The sequence below is a fragment of the Lissotriton vulgaris genome, chromosome 6 (assembly GCF_964263255.1).
Source record: "Lissotriton vulgaris chromosome 6, aLisVul1.2, whole genome shotgun sequence".
Classification (NCBI taxonomy): domain Eukaryota; kingdom Metazoa; phylum Chordata; class Amphibia; order Caudata; family Salamandridae; genus Lissotriton; species Lissotriton vulgaris.
The window spans coordinates 1,716,769,604-1,716,789,717 of record NC_141694.1 but is presented as its reverse complement, the minus strand read 5'-3'; the positions used below and the strand labels follow the sequence as shown (position 1 = coordinate 1,716,789,717).

Genomic DNA, 20,114 nt, shown 5'->3' with positions numbered 1-20,114 from the left:
TCCTACCTGGCCGCCAAGACCTGGAACTCCCTCCCGACCGACCTGCGCCTGACCCAAGACCACCTCTCCTTCAGGAAGAAGCTGAAGACCTGGCTGTTCGAGCAGTAGTGGCACCTCCCCCCCCCCCCCAGCGCCTTGAGACCCTACGGGTATGTAGCGCGCTCTATAAGTGTCACTGATTGATTGATTGAAGCCATTTCAAAGTACAAAAAATACCTCATAGATTGCAAAACAGGTCTTCCTAAGTCAAAGGACAAAGTCAGAATAAGGAAAAAAGGTGGGGTCGTACATCATTTGGGAAAAAAAAGGCCTGAACCACTGAGAAGTGTTATTTTCAGGTCACAAGACCAGGGATTTCATCATTATGAAACCAAAACTGTTCTGCACCAATAAAAAGTGTTATTTTCAGGTCACATGACCGACGCGCTTAGGCGGCGCGCCCCCGGGCGCGTCGTGTAAGCGCGCCACATGTTTACGTTGCGCGATCGTATTCGCTCGAGTGCTTCCGGGTGCGCTTATGCGTGCGTATCACGTGGACGCGGCTACCGATACGTCACGATGATGTTTTCGTTCGCGGCATAATCGCTTACGGGACGCTCTCCGGAGCACGCCCTGGGGCGCTTCAAAAGACAACGCTTTCCGGGCGCTCACCGGGGCGCGCCCCGGGAGCGCTCGAGGGTAAAAAAATATATATATATATATATATACAAACATTAAAAAAATTGTTTTAAATACAAATAAAATATAGGATTCATTGTTTTTCAAACATATTACATTTTATAGCTATAGACATTTGCTATTAACAAAAATTTGAAATTCAAAGAAAAAAATATAGGTTTGGGGCCTTATATATAGTTAGGAATTAGCATTTAAAAAACCTATGAAATTCACTCAAAAAACCATAGGTTTCACACCAGTTATAGTTAGGAATTAGAATTTAAAAAACCTATGAAATTCACAGAAAAAACCATAGGTTTCACATCCGTTATAGTTAGGAATTAGCATTTAAAAAACCTATTAAATTCATTAAAAAAAACATAGGTTTCACACCAGTTATAGTTAGCTGGAAATTTTACTGACATAAAACCATTGAAATTCCACGCTATAGTTAGTTGGACTTACTATAACTTGTGCGTGTAATGCACTGCTGATGACGTCACATATTACATCACTCATGACATGGTCAGCGACATCACTCATGACATCACTAATGACACCATCCTTGTGACAGAGTGACAGACCTTCTTTCACTGTAACCCATGAAACACATATTCAAAAATAGAAACTAACATTTTCAAAAAAAAGGAGATACCCATACCAGTTACAACAACCAATTCAGTAATTCCACCATTAATATACACATCCACTAATTCACCAACAGTTCTATATAGTCACTCATACATATACTCACTCATCATATGTAGTGATACACCTATACATCCTGTTATACACTGACAGTCATCCAAAAGTTGCTCACACACATACTCGCACATGCAAATAAACTATTGAACATCCATTTATTTGCATATACAGCTATACACACACTACCACCTTACTTCTAAGGAAACTTACACATACTTACTCTTTTAAACAATCACTTATAGAAACACATACGTATTTAAACAGGAACTCTTACAATCTCTCACTCTCACATATACTCACTTATATACATCAATACTCACAAATACTAGATTAAAACATATGTAGTTACTGATAAAGACACTAGTGAGACAGTCATTCACTCACTAACACACACATATACACACTCATCCATCCATACAGTCCTGCACATATGCCGTCTTCCAAACACATACAAACAGTGAGTCAGTGATTGATGCATCTATGTGCTAAGTAATACCCCCACTAAACCATACAGACACTCATACTGATACTAAAAAAAACATCTAATAACCCATATACACACACATGTAGCTACTCACCAACCCATGCAGCCACTTATACACAAAGTGAAACACTGATACAAACATTTAAATATTTAAACAATATTCGCTAATATATGTATTCACTAAAATACACTTAATAAGCCAGTTAACCAATCAATTTCTTTTTAAAACATCCATTAAGACACTTATTTAAACATTTATTCTTCGATTGACCTTTACATATACATATATAAAACATTTATTTTTCAGAAAGGCACACATTCACTGGATGGTGTCATCAGTGATGTCATGAGTGATGTCACTGACCATGTCATGAGTGATGTAATATGTGACGTCATCAGCAGTGCATTACACGCGCAAGTTATAGTGAGTCCAACTAACTATAACGTGGAATTTCAATGGTTTTATGTCAGTAAAATTTCCAGCTAACTATAACTGGTGTGAAACCTATGGTTTTTTCAATGAATTTAATAGGTTTTTTAAATGCTAATTCCTGACTATAACAGATGTGAAACCTATGGTTTTTTCAGTGAATATATATATCAGATGTGAGTTGATTTTTTGGGCAGTTTTTGTGTATGCCATGGGTTAAACAGGAGAGATTGTGGGCAAGTTCTAGAAACAGGGAGTTGTGGTTTCCTTGGGCTTTAGCTGACCTTGGTGGATTAGCAGTGTGTCGTTATGCATTAATAGATGGGGTGGTGGTCTGACCAGAATCGGGAAAAGGCCTTTTGGGTAGTCTATGTATGGAATGTTATAGTCCACTTTTGTGTCGTTAGAGTGACTTCGTTAATATATTTTTTGTAGGGATCAGTAGGAAGATTTAGATTTCTATGATAGGTGTTGTGTAGTCAGGTTCTATGTTTGGGGTGATGCATGAGGACTAGTAATGTGTGGCACAATTTTCAAAAAGGTTGCAGAAGAGCTTGTAAGTGGTGCAAGTTGTATGTTGGTGTTGCGTATCAAGGTGACTCTATCTCCAGTGTGTAGTTTCTGGGTGCCAGGTGATTGGTTAGCGAATGGTCTAAGTACATCAAAGACAAGATGAGTCTGTGGGGTGTCTCTGACATGGTGAGGATAACCAGAAAACAACAGAGCAAACACAAAATAACAGACAAATTGAAGGGTTACAATACATTATAAAACATTCATTGATTTCAGCACTCACACATTTCAAGTTAAGTACTTGCTGGGAGAAAATTAACGAAGGGAAAACTGTGGGGACTAAAGTCATCATGTAGCAGCAATTAGATATACATATATGCTGGGTTGTGTACTTTCCCAGGTGTCTACTTTGTGCGTGAGTTGAAGACCAACAGTTCTTCTATGCTCAGAAGAGCTCAGGAGAAAAAAGTTTTATCAAATGTTTGGTCATTCTGTCTCTATGGGGACATGCCTTGATAATTAGGGCTGAAGTGCAGATAACTTGTAGAATGCCAACTATGTTCTACTGTCCCAATAGAAGGTGTACGCACCTCCTGGTATGCGCAGCAGCCAGAGACGACGATACATGGTCTGAAATTCTGCATCTTCACTTTCTTGTCTAGCCTGGTGTTCAGATCCTCCACCGAAGCTTCAGAAAGGAGCATGATGGGTGCAATGTCAGAATAAGCCGTCTAGAGATGGAAGTTCAGACATGTAAAGGAAATCACAACAACATTATTTTATATGGCATGATGAAAACACAAGCATTCATCCAAATTCAGACACAATATTTACCTACAAATGGACCACAGATTCCAAGCTGTAAATCCCAGGAGGAGCGGCCCTGCATCTATCCATCGAGAAGGTTTAAATCGGTCCATCTCCTTAACATACTTACAATCATTCAAAAAGGAAGCCAGCATTTTGGTAACTTTCATGGTGTTCATTCTCCATAGCCTGACTCTGCATCTACACAATTACTGGATTGTAGGTATTCTGCGTTCTTAGAGTGAGTGAATTAGTAAAATCCCATAAATGTCTCTGTGATTTTATTTTAATTATCAGAAATAACTTGCACTTGAAATGTCTCACTTTCTACAGACCACCCATGAAAAGAGGGGATGATGGTGTTCTCCCCCATACTTTCTACACCACTCAAGCCTGGTTAAGTGGAACGTAAAACTGGAACGGAACTTAAGTGTGAAATACATTGTAAATGTGTGAGAGTACCACCAAACCCACAACTGTGTGGGTGTTCACACCATGTTCCCTGAATTCTCCTCCCCACTCTCCTGTCGCTGAACTTAAAGCTCCCCACTGGATTCCAGTAAAAAAAATATTTAATAAAAAACTGTATCATGTTTAAAGCCCTTCCATTAACCCATCAAGCGTGTTTTTACCTTTGGGTCTGATTATCTCTTGGATAGCTTCCATCATTATACACCTGCCAGAACTTTGAGAGTGTCTGATCCTTTGTTTGCCCACACTCCCAAGTTTACATGTACCAGGATGTGAGGCTACTTTTTTCCCCGTTTTGGCTACTAAGGCTTGTAATCATCGCTCTCTATGAATGCGTTTTGCCAGCAACAAGATGTTTTTCAGAAAACATCTTAAACTAGACTTTTTGCTATGGGTTAACTTTAGGATGATTGCTGGTTGCTTTTTTTTAATTTTATTTTTTAAATATTTTTATTTTTTCCCACAGGGCACATTCAGTCATGAAAGAACACAACCAATACATCTGCGAGTCAATGTGTTCAACGACAAAAAAACATAAACAAAAACCAACATGAGCATGAGCTGTGACCTATTGGAGCGTACAAGTCTTAGATAGGTCTGCATATACATTCATGAATTAGATTTGAAATAAGAGACATTTATACATGGGTCATCCTAACAAAAAATTGCAGTATAAAACCATCAAATTAAGTAGATAAAGGAAATAAATAAATAAATCATAGTGCGGTCAATAAGTATGAATTACCTTAGAGACAGGGGCTTGCCTTTCCTTCCAATTGTTAAGGGGGTCCCATATTTTTAGCCCTAGCGCTCTTCCCCTTTTGCCTTTTCTTACGTAAATCCCCTTCTCAAGATTGTAGGCGTTTAGCAACTTGGCCAACCATTGGTGCAGAGTGGGTGGAAGTCGGTCAAGCCATGCTTAAGCAATGCAAAGTCGAAGCACTGCCATAGCAACAAATTAAAAATAATCAAATTGAGGCTGGGTAGAGTCCTCGATTACCCCCAACAGAAACTGGGGTCAGCTTGACCTCTATTCCCAAAGAACTTTTCATAAAGAGTTCAATGGAGTTAAGGAAAGGCTGCAAATGTGGGCATGTAGCAAAAATATGTGTAATGTCTGCTTCTAAACTATCGCAACGTGGACAATTAATCCCCTGCGTCCCCCCCCCCATTGTGCAATCCTAGTTAGTGTATAGTATAATGAGTAAATTGTCTTATAATGTTGTGCTTGGAGGGCGGCCGAACAAAGAATTTTCTGGCCTAGCTCTAGTGACAACCGAAAAACCTCCTGTTCTGTTCCTAACTTGTCTGCCCATTTAGTTTCATATTTCGCATGGTCATCTTCTCTATTTTCGATAAGCTCAGCATAGAATTTTTTAAACGTGCATCTAGTTCCGCCTTGGATAGCTTCCAAAATTATATTTTCCCCACACCCCCTTAGTCCACCTTTTTTTAATGGTTAGGAAACTACTAACCTGTAAATACTTTAAAAAGTTCCTTGAGTTGAGACCATATGTTAATTGAATAGCAGTGAATTGGCGCAATCCCTCAAACCCAATCATATCCCACAGCTTTGTCAGCCCCCGCCGCCCCGATTCTAAGAAAATGGTATCTAAAAAAATCTCCTGCGGTAATGTAGGATTCTGAAATAACCTGGTGTATGCATTAAATCTCCCCTAACCAAATCTTTTCATAAATGCCTTCCAAACCTTGTGTGCTGCAATGACAGTTTTAAACTTCATTCTTTTAAAATAGCAGGGGTCGGTATACTTAAAAAAAGCATTCTCTGCCTCTTCACCAAGCACTAGCGCGTAAATAGAAACAGACCCCAGTCGGACTCCGCTCCGCCTAGCAGCACCGTCATGTATTGCAGGGCTGCTGCCCAATAATACAGTTTAAAATCAGGCAAGGCCCATCCCCCCTCTATCCCTAGGGAGTGACATGTATCTCAACGCTCGTCTTGTTTTGCCATGCGCCCAGATGAATCTATTTATCATCTGTTCTAGTACATTGAACCATTTTGCTCCAATCATAAGCGGGATTGCCCTAAACAAATAGAGGAATTTTGGGAGAAGGATCATTTTAACGACGTTAGTGCGCCCTACTATGGACAGATGTAGATTATGAAACCTATCCAGATCTATCTTGGCTTTATTGATTACTGGCCCTATATTTGTTCATACCAGCTTGTCCAGGTCCGCGGATTGTGATCGGAGACAATCCGGGGGAGTCTTTCAATCTGTACTTTTGATATTAAAGAGCTTGATGTCATAAAATAATCTAACCTAACACATAGATTGTTGGGAGCAGAGTAGTAAGTAAACCCTGGATCATTAGATTTTAGCTTCCCCCATACATCCACTAGGGCATTGTTCTTACCAAGGCTCAAAATTGCCCGACAGACTCTCTTTTTTCGGCCCTGATAACTCCCAATGGAGTCTAAACCTAACCCCCCCTGCCCCGTTAATATTAAAATCTCTGGCTAAAATAACCCGTGGAGCCCATGTAGCCAGTTCTAAGTCTAAAAAGTCAAAGATTTCGGGATCGTCTTCTGTTGAACCATAAATTGATCCCAACGTAACCCAGTCACCTTCGATCAAACATTCTATCAGGACCCACCTACCCCATTGGTCCTCAAGTTTCTTCCTTACCACCACATGACTGAGTGTCAACAGAATAGCCACCCCTCTGGTTTTAGCCCCTTGCCTTGAGTGAGCTAGCAGATGGAATCCCAGTTGCTCAAATAAAAAGCCATTAATTCCCTCAATGTGTGTCTCCTGGAGACACACAAAATCTGCGCGTGTATTTCTAATCAGCACCGCTACTCGTTGCCTCTTAAGACGATCATTTAAACCGCATACATTGAGCGTTATTATTTGTAAATTCATTAAGTACGTCTGTTGGCTGTCCTACCCAGTCAAGCTGTTCCCACACAATCAATTTTTCTTCAATGTCTAATACCCATAACATCCATAGCCCAGCCCTTGCCTCTTGTTGCATGCTCGCCCTTACGCAAAGCTCATCTGAAAAATAGTGCAAAAGTGTGCTGTGCCCTGTGCCCATAGCCCCTCCTGCCCCCCAACCCACCCTCAGGCTCCTTCATCCTTACAGGCAAATAGGTCAATCCTGACCTATGTGTGACAGCTTTAAGCCCGCAGGGAATCTCATAGCCCCCTCCCCTCCGTGCAGAAACTAACCGGAAACTAACAAAGTGTGATTATTCCATAGAAGTGCTTTTAGTATTGATAGATTGCTATATCTGTTAATCTAAAGATTAAACCATATAACTCTATCTCAATTATCTCAATGCAGCATTAACGCTCCTCTGGTCCCCTCTGCCTTTTAACTCTAACAAAAATGCTTGAGCTTTAGTCTCTGAAAAAAACATCTTGGTTTGCCCGTGCACTAACACTTTAAGGCGTGCTGGGAATAGCAGGTAGGCCTCACATCCCAGCTTCTGAAAAGGAGATATCAGCTGTCTTAATTGCCATCTCCTTTCCACTGTGGCATGGCAAAAGTCTGGGCGTGCGAAGAATGTCGTTCCGTTGAAGGAACGCCGGGCTTTGGGCCTCGCTTTATCCATAACTTCTTGCCTGAGTAGAAAATTCCTAAGGTAACCAACATCGCCCTGGGCCTGTCTGGCTGAGATGTAGCGTAGCCTTTCCTCTGGGTTAAGGGAAATCGATGAGCGCGTTGCACTTCATTCTCCCAATTCCAAGCTGAAAGTTCGGGAAAGGCCCCCTTTAGTAATGAAATGACAAAGGCCCGAGCAACCTGCCCTTCTGCCCCCTCTGCAACGCCCAAAATTCTAATGTTATTCCATCTCTGACGATTTTCGAAGTCTTCCAACTTCCATTGAACGTCTTTCGTAACTTTCTCCTGAGCCTCCTTGAATTCCTGCCATCTTGAGACTTCATCCTCGAGCTTCCCTGTCCTTTCTTCCACTTCAGTGACTCTCCCTGCCATTTCAGCATACAATTTGTTCATCTAACTTAATAAGCCTTGAATTTTTTTGTTTGCCTTCTTGGCTCTTCTACTCTCCGATCTAGCCTCCCCTGCATCTGCTTTAGTGTGGCTTTGAGCAAGTCCATAGTTGGAGTCTGGGGAGGGCTAGAAGCCTGCTGTTGGTGCTGGCTGTTCGTTCCGCCGTCCTCGTGATACAAATGGGAGGTAGCGGAATAATCCCGGTCTACCTTATGTTTAAAGCGCGGTCTGTCTTTCTGTTGCTTTGCCCTCTGCATAAGCGAAGCCATCTGAATTGTGCTCTCTGCTGCAGATAGATCTGGGTCTGAATCTGAGTCACCAGTATAACTTTCCCCATTCTCCCCAGATGATGAGCCTGTATCGTCATTCACAGAGAAGAAGCAATCATCATAGGGAGAGCCTGGACCTGGGCCTGGATCAACAGGGAGGGATCTTTGTTTCACAGGAGATAACCCATCTGCGCCAACAACCTCTTCCAAAGTCAACTCACTGCTCACTATCTCAGGATTTTTTATGCCTTCAATGATCCTGCACCTAGCCACTTCTGCCGCTGAGTCACCTCCCAAACTTCCACTATGTTGTATGAGATCCCCCGTAGTGCCAGTAACATTTTTGGCGCTCAGGTTCACATCAAATTGGGTTGTGTATGTGGAAAGGGGGCTCTGTCTGTTACCTTTATTACCACTGTTGGTGCGAGATTGCATTGCCCCTGTGATGCGTCCCGATCCGCACTCCGTTCCACCGGAGTATCCAGCTGTGTCTCAGTGCGGATCACCATCCCACACTCGCCTCCTGCGTTGCTCACCATCATCCGTTGTGCCTGCTCCACCTAATCTCTTGCTGTCTGGGAAGGCTGATCCTCCCGTTGGTCATTGGGGCACGTATCGCTCGGCGTGCTTTGCTCTCCTGCCTTCTCAATTTCAACTTGGAGAGATCCGAGAGACCGATCAGTGCCGGTTGCAGCTACAGCGTTGGAAGCCTCGGAGCTTGCTGGTGCGGCGGAGAACAACTCGACGAAGGTGGGCTGCCGAAGAGTACTCCCCTTTGGAGTATTGATGTTAAGTTATTTTTTTTTCTGCTTATTCTGGATACCTTTCTTGGAAGCTGTTTCGATATCTTTTTGCTTGGCTCCTCTAATGCTTTCGCGTGGGTCATCTGGGGTTCCTATATTCTTAGCGGTCTGCTTTCTTGTTTGAACCGCTATACGCTCAGCAGCTGTAGTAGACACAGGAGCAGGTACACTCAAGTTGGGAGCATCATTCTGCTCTTTCTGTTATGGACCTCTTGGCACCATTGTAGATTTTAGGAAATGTGTCTTCACAACCGCAACTATCAAGAAAAAATGTCGCTGCAGTGCCTGCCAGGTTGCTGGAGCCAGCAGTCTGCTCGATAGGCAGCGTACCCAGCCAGAAGCACAGAGCATTCTACAGCATCCTCACAATCCTCACGATCTGCATACAGAGAGGGCTAGTGTGACTGCACCCTACGGCCGGTCAGCGGCCATCTTGCCTCTCCAAACCATTGATGGATGATTGCTGGTTGCATTGGTCTTTTTACAGCGCAGGGACACTCCACAGAGCTGCCACCGTTTTTTATAAGTCAAGTCATTCATTCATTCATAATGCCTACCTACTACCACAAATGTATACATACCTGGCACAAAAGAAGTTTCACGCTTTGTAAATCACATCAGTCATGCACGCACTTTTTATGACTTTTTACACGCCTAAGTCAGACTTCTGCATTTAAAGCTATTTATTAACTCCTTGTCCACTTCAGGCCATTACTTTATGAAGAGACTCCTTCTCCTCAGAAATACTCACAATTGCCCTCCCCAAAAAGAGACTCTCTCTGTATAAAGGGTTTATTCCCCCCCCCCCCACTCCCTATCAGGCAGTGAATGAACAAAGCACTTGCAGACTGTAAGGTCACATGGCTGCTCTGAAGATATGTAGGCTTGGAATGTTTTAAGGGGTCATTTATGTTTCAAAAGTCAGGTATTAGTAGCTTTCATGCTCCAGTGGTTACCTATCAAACCATTAGAGTTAGGTCAGTTCCTGCGCAGTTTTTGACTTGGAAAGTAATTTTCTTAGAGGCAATTAATTATGCTAGAGGCTGGGAGACTTGGGGCCCTTGATGATTTGGATGGAAGATTCTGATTCATTTTGAGAGTGTGTCTTCTTTTAGGAAGGTCCATTGTTTGTCAATTTTGGTTCAGCCAAGAGAAGTACAAAGATGTCTGTCCCTTTCTTGAGTAGATGGATTAGTTCAGTGATTGGTCAACTTATGGTGAGTAGGTTTTGACTTGCTCAGAAAAGGCTAAAGAAAAACGGACTAGACGCCTGTGAGCTTCATAAGCAGACGACCAAAGGGATACAATTCTGGAGAGCTACAGGGCAGCCACTTTGGTAGAACCTTCTACTGTTGTAAAGTGTGGAGTCACATGTTCTGGAGTCTTTGAAAGAAAGGTGCTATCAATAGAAGTGGAGTCTTAACAGTTGCTATATTTGACTGAATAACAAACTCAGGGCAATATATATTACTTTGGTATAGTCTTTTATTTAACCTGAAATTGATGAAGATTGGATATGCCTCATATAATAATGACTAAAGCAAGCAAGTGAATGTGGTGGTAATGCCACAATTACCTACCAGTAATATAATTACTCGGGTCCTTTCTTCCTCGTTGTATTCAGTGGGAAGGGTTAAGTATTTTGGGTCTTACATTTTCGGCTTGCATACAATAAAATTTCTGGGAGGCTCCTTATAGAAGGGGTTTGTAAATCCTTTGGGAGAATTTGAAATGGAGATAGTACAATTGCAGTTCTGTCTGAGGAGATGGTTTCTTGTCATTAAGGGATCATGGAAGCAAGGAAAAACGTACTTAGAGTAATGAAATCACAGGTAATTAATTGTAAGATTAGAAGTCTGATTATGTCAAAGTAGTTGCGGGTGTATTAACTTAGAGTTCCATTCCTTTAGTTCGACCAGCAGCTCGAAAGCATCATGTTCTCTGTGTGAACAATGCTGTTGTATTGTGTGATGATGTGCAGTAGGACTCTTGTTGTCCTTGGGGGACTCCTTACAAAGTTACGCAATCAGTTGGGGGATAGCTGGGTGTAGTTGAGTGTGGTCAATAAAGTTTATGATGCCGTACATTCAGTTAAGCATGCCGAAAAACAAAGACATGTTACTGAACTGCACATGTGTGTGGTAATTTCCAGGCTGCTGGGCTGGGGAGGACGCGACAACTGGTGACGAGGATGGGATATGTGCCCCAAAGGAACAAGACTTCACTCCTTGAGGGTTTGCAGAGGTCCAGCAAAATGCTTGAGCGTGCCACATGTGCCCCAAGAAGCAGTCTACGGTTGGCATAAGTGGAGTCAAAGCTTTACTCCAGCTCTTACAAGGCCCTCGAAGAAAGTGAAGGCCCTTCAAAGTAGCACAGTCAGAAAGCCCGCTAAAAGCCTACTTGTAAGGTCGAAAGAAGAGATGCTGTGTGTTAGACTTGGCAACATTGGCGTGGGTTTCCCCTGTTATTTTGCTTTGTGTTGGACTTCGTTTTTGCTGGTCTAGATACTTTGGGCACTTTGCCACCTCTGTTCAGTGCCAAAGTGCAAGTGCTCCCTGTACATTTTTGTTATGGATTGGTGATTCCATGATTGGCATAAATGATTTACTAGTACAGTGCACTGTGTGTGCCCCGGGCCTGTAAGTCAAATGCTGCTAGTGGGCATGCAGCACTGATTGTGCCACCCACATAAGCAGCCAGTAAAGGTAACTCAGGCCTGCCATTGCAGTGTCTGTGTGCAGTTTGGTACTGTCATGTCCACCTGGCAAGTGCACCCAGTTGCCAGGTACCAACCTTCCCTTTTCTTACATGTGAGTCACCCCTAAGGTAGGTCCAAGGTACCCCTGTGGGCAGGGTGCATTGTATGTGAAAAGTAGGACATGCCCTCATGTGTGTGGCATGTCCTGATAGTGAAATACTGCCATATTTTGTTTTTCACTATTGAAAGGCTATCTTTCCCATAGGATAGAATGGGAGTTCATTTATAACATCTTATAAATATAACTACCCATTGGGACAAGATAGGAAGATTACATTTAGTATGCTTTAACTCAGAATATAAAAGGTAAATTTTTTATGAGGATGATTTTTACATTCTGTGTTTGAAAATACCACAAGTAGGTGTTTTCTTACTTAGCAATCCTGTGTGCCTCTCCTAGGTTTGTGTATTTACTGTCTGGCTTTGGAGTGACAGAAGCTGGGAATGTGCATTCTGTTCAAGCAGCCACTTCGGAGGTTGAGGTATGTACTGCCTTCCAGGGTGAGTCAGGGCTGGGCTGAATAGACCTGGGCTGCATTCAGAGTAGGGGGAGGAGATGTATTTCACACCTGAATGTGCCTGGTCTGCCTTGGACAATGCTGCCCCTACCTCCTGCCAGGAAGCTGCACCAGGGAGCACAGAACTGGTTTTGGCTGGGCACAGAGCTTCTCTGCCGTTAGAGAACAAAGGATTTTGTGCTATAAAGAGTGGGGCCCAGACCATTGAACTTTATATTACTTCTGGAATTCAAGAGGAACTTTTGCGAAGGAGAAGTGCTGGACAAAATGAGGAGAAGTACTGCCGCTTTGCTTTGTGCTGTCTGGGGTTGGCCTGCAGTGGCTGTTTCTGACAAGGACAGGACAAGGACTTTGATTTTTACTGTGTCCCCTGCTAGGGGAAGATCTCCAAGGGCTTGCCTCCTGTTTTTCAAGTCTCTGGAATACAAAGACGTCACCCCCAGCTTCCCTGAACTCCCTTGCTGAGAGTTCTGACCTGCCAAGAGGTACCTGCTGCTGTTCCAGGCCTCTGGAGGTTGTTCCTGCTGTTGGGAGTTGGAAAAGTAAAGCAACAAGGGGAAGCGCAACGCATCCGTACCTGCTCAAGGCTTGAGAAATCGCTGCACCCCGCATCAAGTACGCCGATCTACAAAGGCAGAGATCACTGCACCGATTCCGATGTAAGCCCTGCTGTGCGGCTGCAAGAAACAACGCATCTGCAGCTGAAGAAATCAACTTAAGAATGGTGCCGCAGCATCGAGAACCGACGCATCCCAGATCCTGACATATCGCACCGGGGCACCAAGTCTACAAGGACACCTGGGCTGCAGTAAGAAACTGACGCATCACCTACCCACGCAGTAAGAAACTGACACATCACCTCCCCTTCAGTAAGGAACCAACGCATTACCTTCTTCTGGCATAAGGAACCAACGCATCTTCTTCGATGCGGCTGTACTTGCTTTTAATTTTAACGCATCCGATGGACTTTATGTTGAAAGTGCTGCATCTATAGTTTGCTATGGTAGAATGTTTCTACCTTTTGAAAGTCATATTTTTATTACTGTATTGTGGATTTTTGTTGTTTTGGTCTTGTTTGGTTTAGATAAAGATTACTTATTTTTCTAAACTGGTGTGGTGTTTGCTTGTTGTGTATTCACTATATGTGTGCACAAATGCTTTACACACTGCCTCTGAGATAAACCGGTCTGCTCGTGCAAGCCACCAAGGGGGGTGAGCAGAGGTTATTTTTGAAGTTTATCCCCTTTACCCTGACTAGGGAGAAGGGTCCCTACTTAGACAACAGTGCAAACCATTGCCAACCAGAGATTCCCATTTCTAACACTGCGCCACAGCGAAACACAGCCATTGTCCATACAAAGCAGAAATGCTAAAGTCAACAACAACCAGGTATGATGCACAAAGTTGACAGCGGTGACGAACATGTGCATGAGACAAAACCATTAAGCGCTGTTAAGAAAGAAGATGGGGCCATACAACATCAGCTTGGTTGTTGTTTCATGAACTAGAGAAACTCAAGACCATGTAAGTGCAACTTTAAATTAATAGGGACATTCGGCCTGTTGCTCAGCAACACCGTCAGATTGCTTTTCATTTACAGGGAGCCGTTGAAAAAGAACTAGAAATATTATTAAAGCATGACATCATCGAACGCTCTACTGGTTCGACAACATCTCATTCATCTATTGTAGTGGTGTCAAATTAGACAGTGGTGGTGCATTGCGCATTTGTGTTGATATGCGCCAGGCCATCAAAGCAATCTAGAGAGAAAGGCATCCAGGTCCTCAAATAGCGGACATGATTACACAGCTGAATGGTGCCACAGTCTTATCTTGCCTTGATTTGAACAAAGGACACAAATGAGCTCCAGCTGGGAGAGAATTGTAGGTACATTACCAATTTTTTTCAACTCATGTTGGTTTGACCAGATACAAAAGACTCTGCTTTGGTGTGTCATCGGCTGCAGATATCTTTCAGAATATCATTTACCAAATAATTCAACCTGTCACACATACTGTTAACCACAGTGATGAAATATTAGTGTTCAGGGCGACACAAAAGAAGTATGCCATCTGCTCGCTGATCTCACTTTAAATGCAGAAAAGCTTGAGTTTCACAAAAACAAACTCAAATTCTTTGAGCATATTTTCTCTGAAGGAGGAATGCCTCCTGACCCTGACAAAGTACAAGCACTGACATCCACTTGTCCTCCACAAAATGTAAGGCATGCTCAGATATTGCTCCAGATACATTCATGACTTTGCCACCATGAGCGCCACATTAAAGAAGAATACCTCCAGTGGTACTCTGAATGTGATAGAAGTTTCAAGAAAATCCAACATGCACTTGAAAATGCAACTGAAATGGCTAATTTTGGTCCAAAGTTCCATAGAGAGATCATACTAGACACAAGCCTGGTGGGCTTGCGCATGATCCTTGCTCAACACATTGGACATCCAAATGCTCAGAGACACATTGTAGCCTATGCTAGCAAAAGCCTGTCTCATACTGAATGTGCCTATTCTTAGCCAGAAAAAGAGAGCCTAGCTGTACTGTGGGCTTGTGAACATTTTCATGTGTTTATGTATAGAAAGCATTTCACCCTTATCAATGACCACCAGGCATGGCTCACCATTTTCAGAAATCCAAAAGTCAAGATGCTTCTTCGCATCAAGAGGTGAGGGTTGTGAATGCAAAAATATGGTTACTCTATTGTGCATAAGCTGGGGAAGGATCAAAACCCCCTCAGATTGCTACTCACGAGTGCCATTAAAGCGTCACAGTGCAGTGTCTAAAGCAGTTGAAGAGTATATGAATCTCATAATAAAGTCTAGCACTCTATCCTTTGAGCAGATCCTTGCTGCTACCAACACAGACAGAGACATGTTTGCACTGAAGGATATCATTGCAACACAATCATGGAGAAAACATACTCGACCTTACACAGATGACGTTAAAAATTCAAATATATGCAGAAGAATTTTCTGTCACTCAAGAAGGCATTATACTAAGGTTTGAGAATTGTCATACCTGAGATCTTGAGGTAACAAGTCACTGAACTGGCAAACAAAGGACATTGTAACAAGGAAGAAGCAGTCAAACCCCTTGATGCAGCATATTGACACTTTAAGGTATCCTTCGTGAGTGCCTTTAAACCGTATCATCTGGCCAGTGGGCAATCTCAAGCATTTTTTGCTGATCCCACTATAACCAACCAGTATTGATAGTCTTGTCCAGGGCTGTGGGGTTAAATCATGTACATGAAACGTTTAAAGTCTATCATATATGTTGAAATTATAATTAAAAGTTTGTGATTTGGAGGTTGAGGACGATGTGTCTGCCTTGAAGAAAAGAGTCATGGCCCTAGAGAAGACGCAAAGGGGCCTAGTCATGAGGGTCGAGGATGCGGAGGGGCGTGCCCGGAGGAGCAATCTTCGCTTTGTGGGCTTCCCGGAAAATTGCGAAGGAAACGACACAGAACGCTTCTTGGCTCGGTGGCTGGAGAGCTGACTCCCGGAAAACGCTCTTTCACGTTGCTTCGTGGTGGAGAGGGCCCACCGAGCGCTTATACAGAAACCTCCAGTTGGCGCACGCCCGCGACCCATTATAGCAAAGTTCTTGAACTATGCAGACCGCGACACCATCCTGCGGCAGGCGCGACTGAAGGGTACGCTGACCCACGAGAATGCTAATATCCTCATTTTTGCCGGACTACACACGGCTGGTACAACAACAGCGCCAGTAGTTCACCGCAGCCAAAGCCCGGCTTCGGGGCCTCAAGCTACAATACGCATTGCTTTATCCAGCAAGGCTGAGGGTCACGTACATGAACCGCACATTATTCTTCGACACCCCTGAGGAGGTTTTTCAGTGGACAGATGAGACGGTGAAGGTCCGGGTCAACACGGCGAAGGGCGGGGAATCGGATTCCTCATCAAGTGGTGTCGCCAGGACAGGCCTGAGAAGTCAGAGATGGCGACGTGGGAGATCGCGCTCGAGCGGAGGCTCGCGCTCTGGATCGGCCTCCCGTAAGGACACCCCCACGCGGGAGCGGCAGGATGAGGTGCCTTGACTGTCATGGGACATGACCCGGCAATTTCTTCCTTTCTGGAGTTGATGATCAGGTGCAACGTTACTTAGGCTGGGAGCCACACCCAGTCCGGTGGGAGGGAGGGAGCGACAGCCTAGTTTCTATGGGCTGCTGCTGGGGGATCCATTGGGAGGGTAGGTTTTTGGTCCCCCATTGGGGATCAGCCCTTATGCCGACCGCGACAGGTGCTTCCACGTTTGGGAGGTGCAGGGTGGGGGGAGGGGGCGCGTTTGGGGTAGGGGGTTGGAGGGGGTGGGTTTGTTTGCGCTGACATTGCTGCTCGCTGCTTGCTTTGAAATGTGCAAGCTGGGTATAGTTACCGGATTTCTGTCTGTTGGTATGATCCAATGTCTCATACTGAAGAGGGAGGGCGGCTAGCCCTAGGTAAGATGCGAATCTTGAGTTGGAATGTGCGAGGGATGCTGGACAAGGTGAAACGGGGGCGGTCCTTAAACATGCCAAGAGAGCCGGGGCGGACGTCATATTCCTACAGGAAACACATCTGCTAGGTACAAATGCTTTGTGCCTCCAGCGCTTTGGCTACACGCACACATACCATTCTGGGTTCACAGGGGTTCTAGGGGGGTGGCAGTCCTTGTCCATCGTAGAATTCCTTTTACCCACAAACGCACATGGTTGGACACACAGGGCAGGTGTATCTTGGTGCAGGGAGAGATTGGGAGAGAGACTGTTGTCCTTGGCAGCGTGTATGCTCCGCCGCCGCTGCAGTGGTCTTTAGTGGAGAAGCTCAGGTCCCTCTGGGAATACATGCCGACAGCCCTATCCATTGTGGGGGGGGACTGGAACGATGTCATGGATAGAGTCTATGACAGATGGCGGAACCTGGCGACAGTCCGAGACTCCGAGGGGGAGGGGGGTCCGGCCACTAAATTGCAGGCGCTTGTCTCGGGTCTTGACTGGGTGGACACCTGGAGGTATAAACACTGGAGTAGAAGGGACTACACGTATTTCTCTATGTCGCTGGACTCCTTCTCTAGACTAGATTATATTTTTGTCCCAAGGGTCCTGGCCTGTAGAGTGCAGTCGGCAGAGATCCTGCCACGGGCACTCTCTGACCACTCGCCGGTGCTCCTTACGCTGGATACAGGGCGGGCCAGACAGCCATTTCGGTGGCGTATGTCGGCCTGGCATCTGATGCAGGACGCATATCGTGCACATATAACTACGGAAATAGATCACTTCTTGATGGCCAATGTGGGTACGGTAGACTCCCCAGCACTCCTCTGGGAGGCCTTGAAACACACGATACGGGGTGTGGACATCTCATGGTGTGCGGCGGCTCGTCGGGAGAAACGTGCAGACCTAGTGCGTCACGAGGCGGAGCTGGAGGCGTTGGAGCGCAGAGGTCGAGAGGATGGTGGCAGACCCGCCAGACGGCAGCTGGCACTGGCTCAGCAGCAATACTCTGCCGCGCTGCTAGACGAAGCAAGACAGGCCTGGCTAGCTACATGCAGTCGGGTCTACCAATGGGGTGACAAGTCCAGTAAATTGTTGCACCGCCTGTGTCAGGGTGTCATTCACGCCCATCCGCTGCCCCGAATAACGGGCCCTGGTGACACGCCCCTGCTGAAGCCGGCAGCGCTTGCTGAGAGTTTTGCAGACTACTTTGAGGAATTATACGCACCCCGGGAGTGCCTGGAGGCCGAGGTTGTCCAGCGCTTCATTGATGACCTTCCGCCGAAGGCTGTCACAGATGAGGTACGTGACCTCTTAGATCAACCCTTGACAGATGATGAATTAGCGACGGCGCTGGGTGAGCTGAATCCGGGTAAGGCACCTGGCCCGAACGGGTTTCCCAGCGAATTCTTCTGACGGTTTGGGACGCAATTGGGTCCCCATTTTTGACCGGTGGTGGAGGAGGCGTGCGAACACAGGACTCTCCCCCCGGACTGGCGGCATGCGGAGGTGCTGGTCTTCCTCAAACCCGGGAGGCCCCCTGAGCGTCATGTGTCGTATCGCCCCATATCACTTCTCAAAACGGAGGCCAAGATACTGGCCAAGGCCCTGGCCAATAGGCTTAAGCCGTTCATTACGGACCTGGTCCATCCTGACCAGGCTGGCTTTAAGCCGCAGCGTGCTACCCGCCATAATATTAGAAGGGCCCAAGTTGCAATATCTGCCTGGGGGCGCATGGGGGAGCGGGCAGCGTTGTTGCTGGCGGACATGGACTCCCTGAGCTGGACGTATTTATTTGCCCTATAGGGTCGCCTCAACCTCGGCCCCCCCTTTCTGGCGTATATACGTCTTCTGTACACCGATCTAACAGCCGCGGTGCGAGTGGATAGAGGGGAGTCTCGCTCGTTTCCGATCCAACGTGGAACGTGGCAGGGATGTCCCTCTCCCCGTACTTATTTGCGCTCGCTATGGAGCCTCTTGCGGCGTGGGTGCGCATTGATGCCCAACTTAAAGGCTTCCAGTGGTCGGCGGGTCATGCAGATAGAATTGCACTATACGTCGATGACGTGTTGTTCTTTCTCACCGACCTGGATCGTTCTGGGCCGCGGCTGATACGCATACTACAGATATTCGGCGAGACGACGTGCCTCTATATGAACCCGAGCAAATCCACGCTGTGGATGTTGGGAGGCCCGCAGGAGGTAGGGGACTGGGCATTAGGTCTTCCGGCTTGTCACTGAAGGGGTGAAATACCTAGGAGTGTTCTTGTCTGAGGATGTGGCTCTCTCCCGTGAACGGAACCTTAACCCGGTATGGAACCGCACACGTGAGGACCTGAAGATAAGGTCTAAGATGCCGCTGTCTATAGCGGGACGGTCTGCCATCTTTAAGATGGTGGCGCTTCCGCGCCTGTTATATCAACTGCAGAACCATCCGCATGCGATTTCGCCTTGCTGGTTTCAGCGCCTTAACTCTGCGCTGAGTGGATTCCTGTGGGGGGTGGGGGGTGGCGCGAGTAGCCTTACGAACATGTTTCCTATCCACGTATACAGGGGGTCTGGCTACGTCGGACGTGCTCTCGTATTACCAGGCGTCCCACCTGCTGGTACTGAATGATTGGTGGTACGCTGACAGAAGGGACCCAGCATATGCGGTAGAGAGGGTCCTAATGGGAAGTGCATCCCTCCACACACTCTTATATTCGGCTACACTTAGGAAGGCCCTTCCCCAGTCACCCAAGTGGTTTTCCAGGTATGGAGGCAATCCCTGCGCCGACTGGGCTGATGGAACACGCTCACCCAGGAAACCCCACCGTGGCATAACGGTAGGCTGCCTCAGCTAACCACCCTGGTAGGCTTCCGGGGATGGGATGCGATTGGCATTTCCACCCTGGCAGATGTTATGTCCGGATGTGTCCTCAAGACCTTTGAAACATTGCAGAAGGAATTTGATATGCTCCGTATGCAGTTCTTCAAATATCTCCAGTTCCGTCACTCACTTATGCCGTATCTGGCGGGTCTGGAACAACTCCCTGAGTTTAGCCCACTCGAAGCCAAGCTATTTATGGGGGAATTGCCCGACAAGAAGGTGTCTTGCATCTACCAAACACTAGTGCGGCATAGCTCCTCCGACCTGACGAGACTTAGGACCCGATGGGAACAGGATGTTGGGGAGTTAGACGAGGACGATTGGGTAGAGGCCCTAGAGA

The 20,114-nt window shown here is 45.7% G+C and overlaps 1 protein-coding gene across 1 annotated transcript in view; it reads right to left on the bottom strand.

Annotated features, from left to right (window-relative positions):
* The window catches only part of LOC147709358 (mitochondrial amidoxime-reducing component 1-like), a 301,956-nt gene that overhangs the window by 34,443 nt on the left and 247,399 nt on the right, over positions 1–20,114 (bottom strand). Inside the window, exon 4 of the mRNA XM_086927930.1 lies at positions 3,380–3,520. Within this exon, the coding sequence (XP_086784056.1) occupies positions 3,380–3,520 (141 nt within the window). The remainder of the gene's footprint in view (positions 1–3,379; positions 3,521–20,114) is intronic.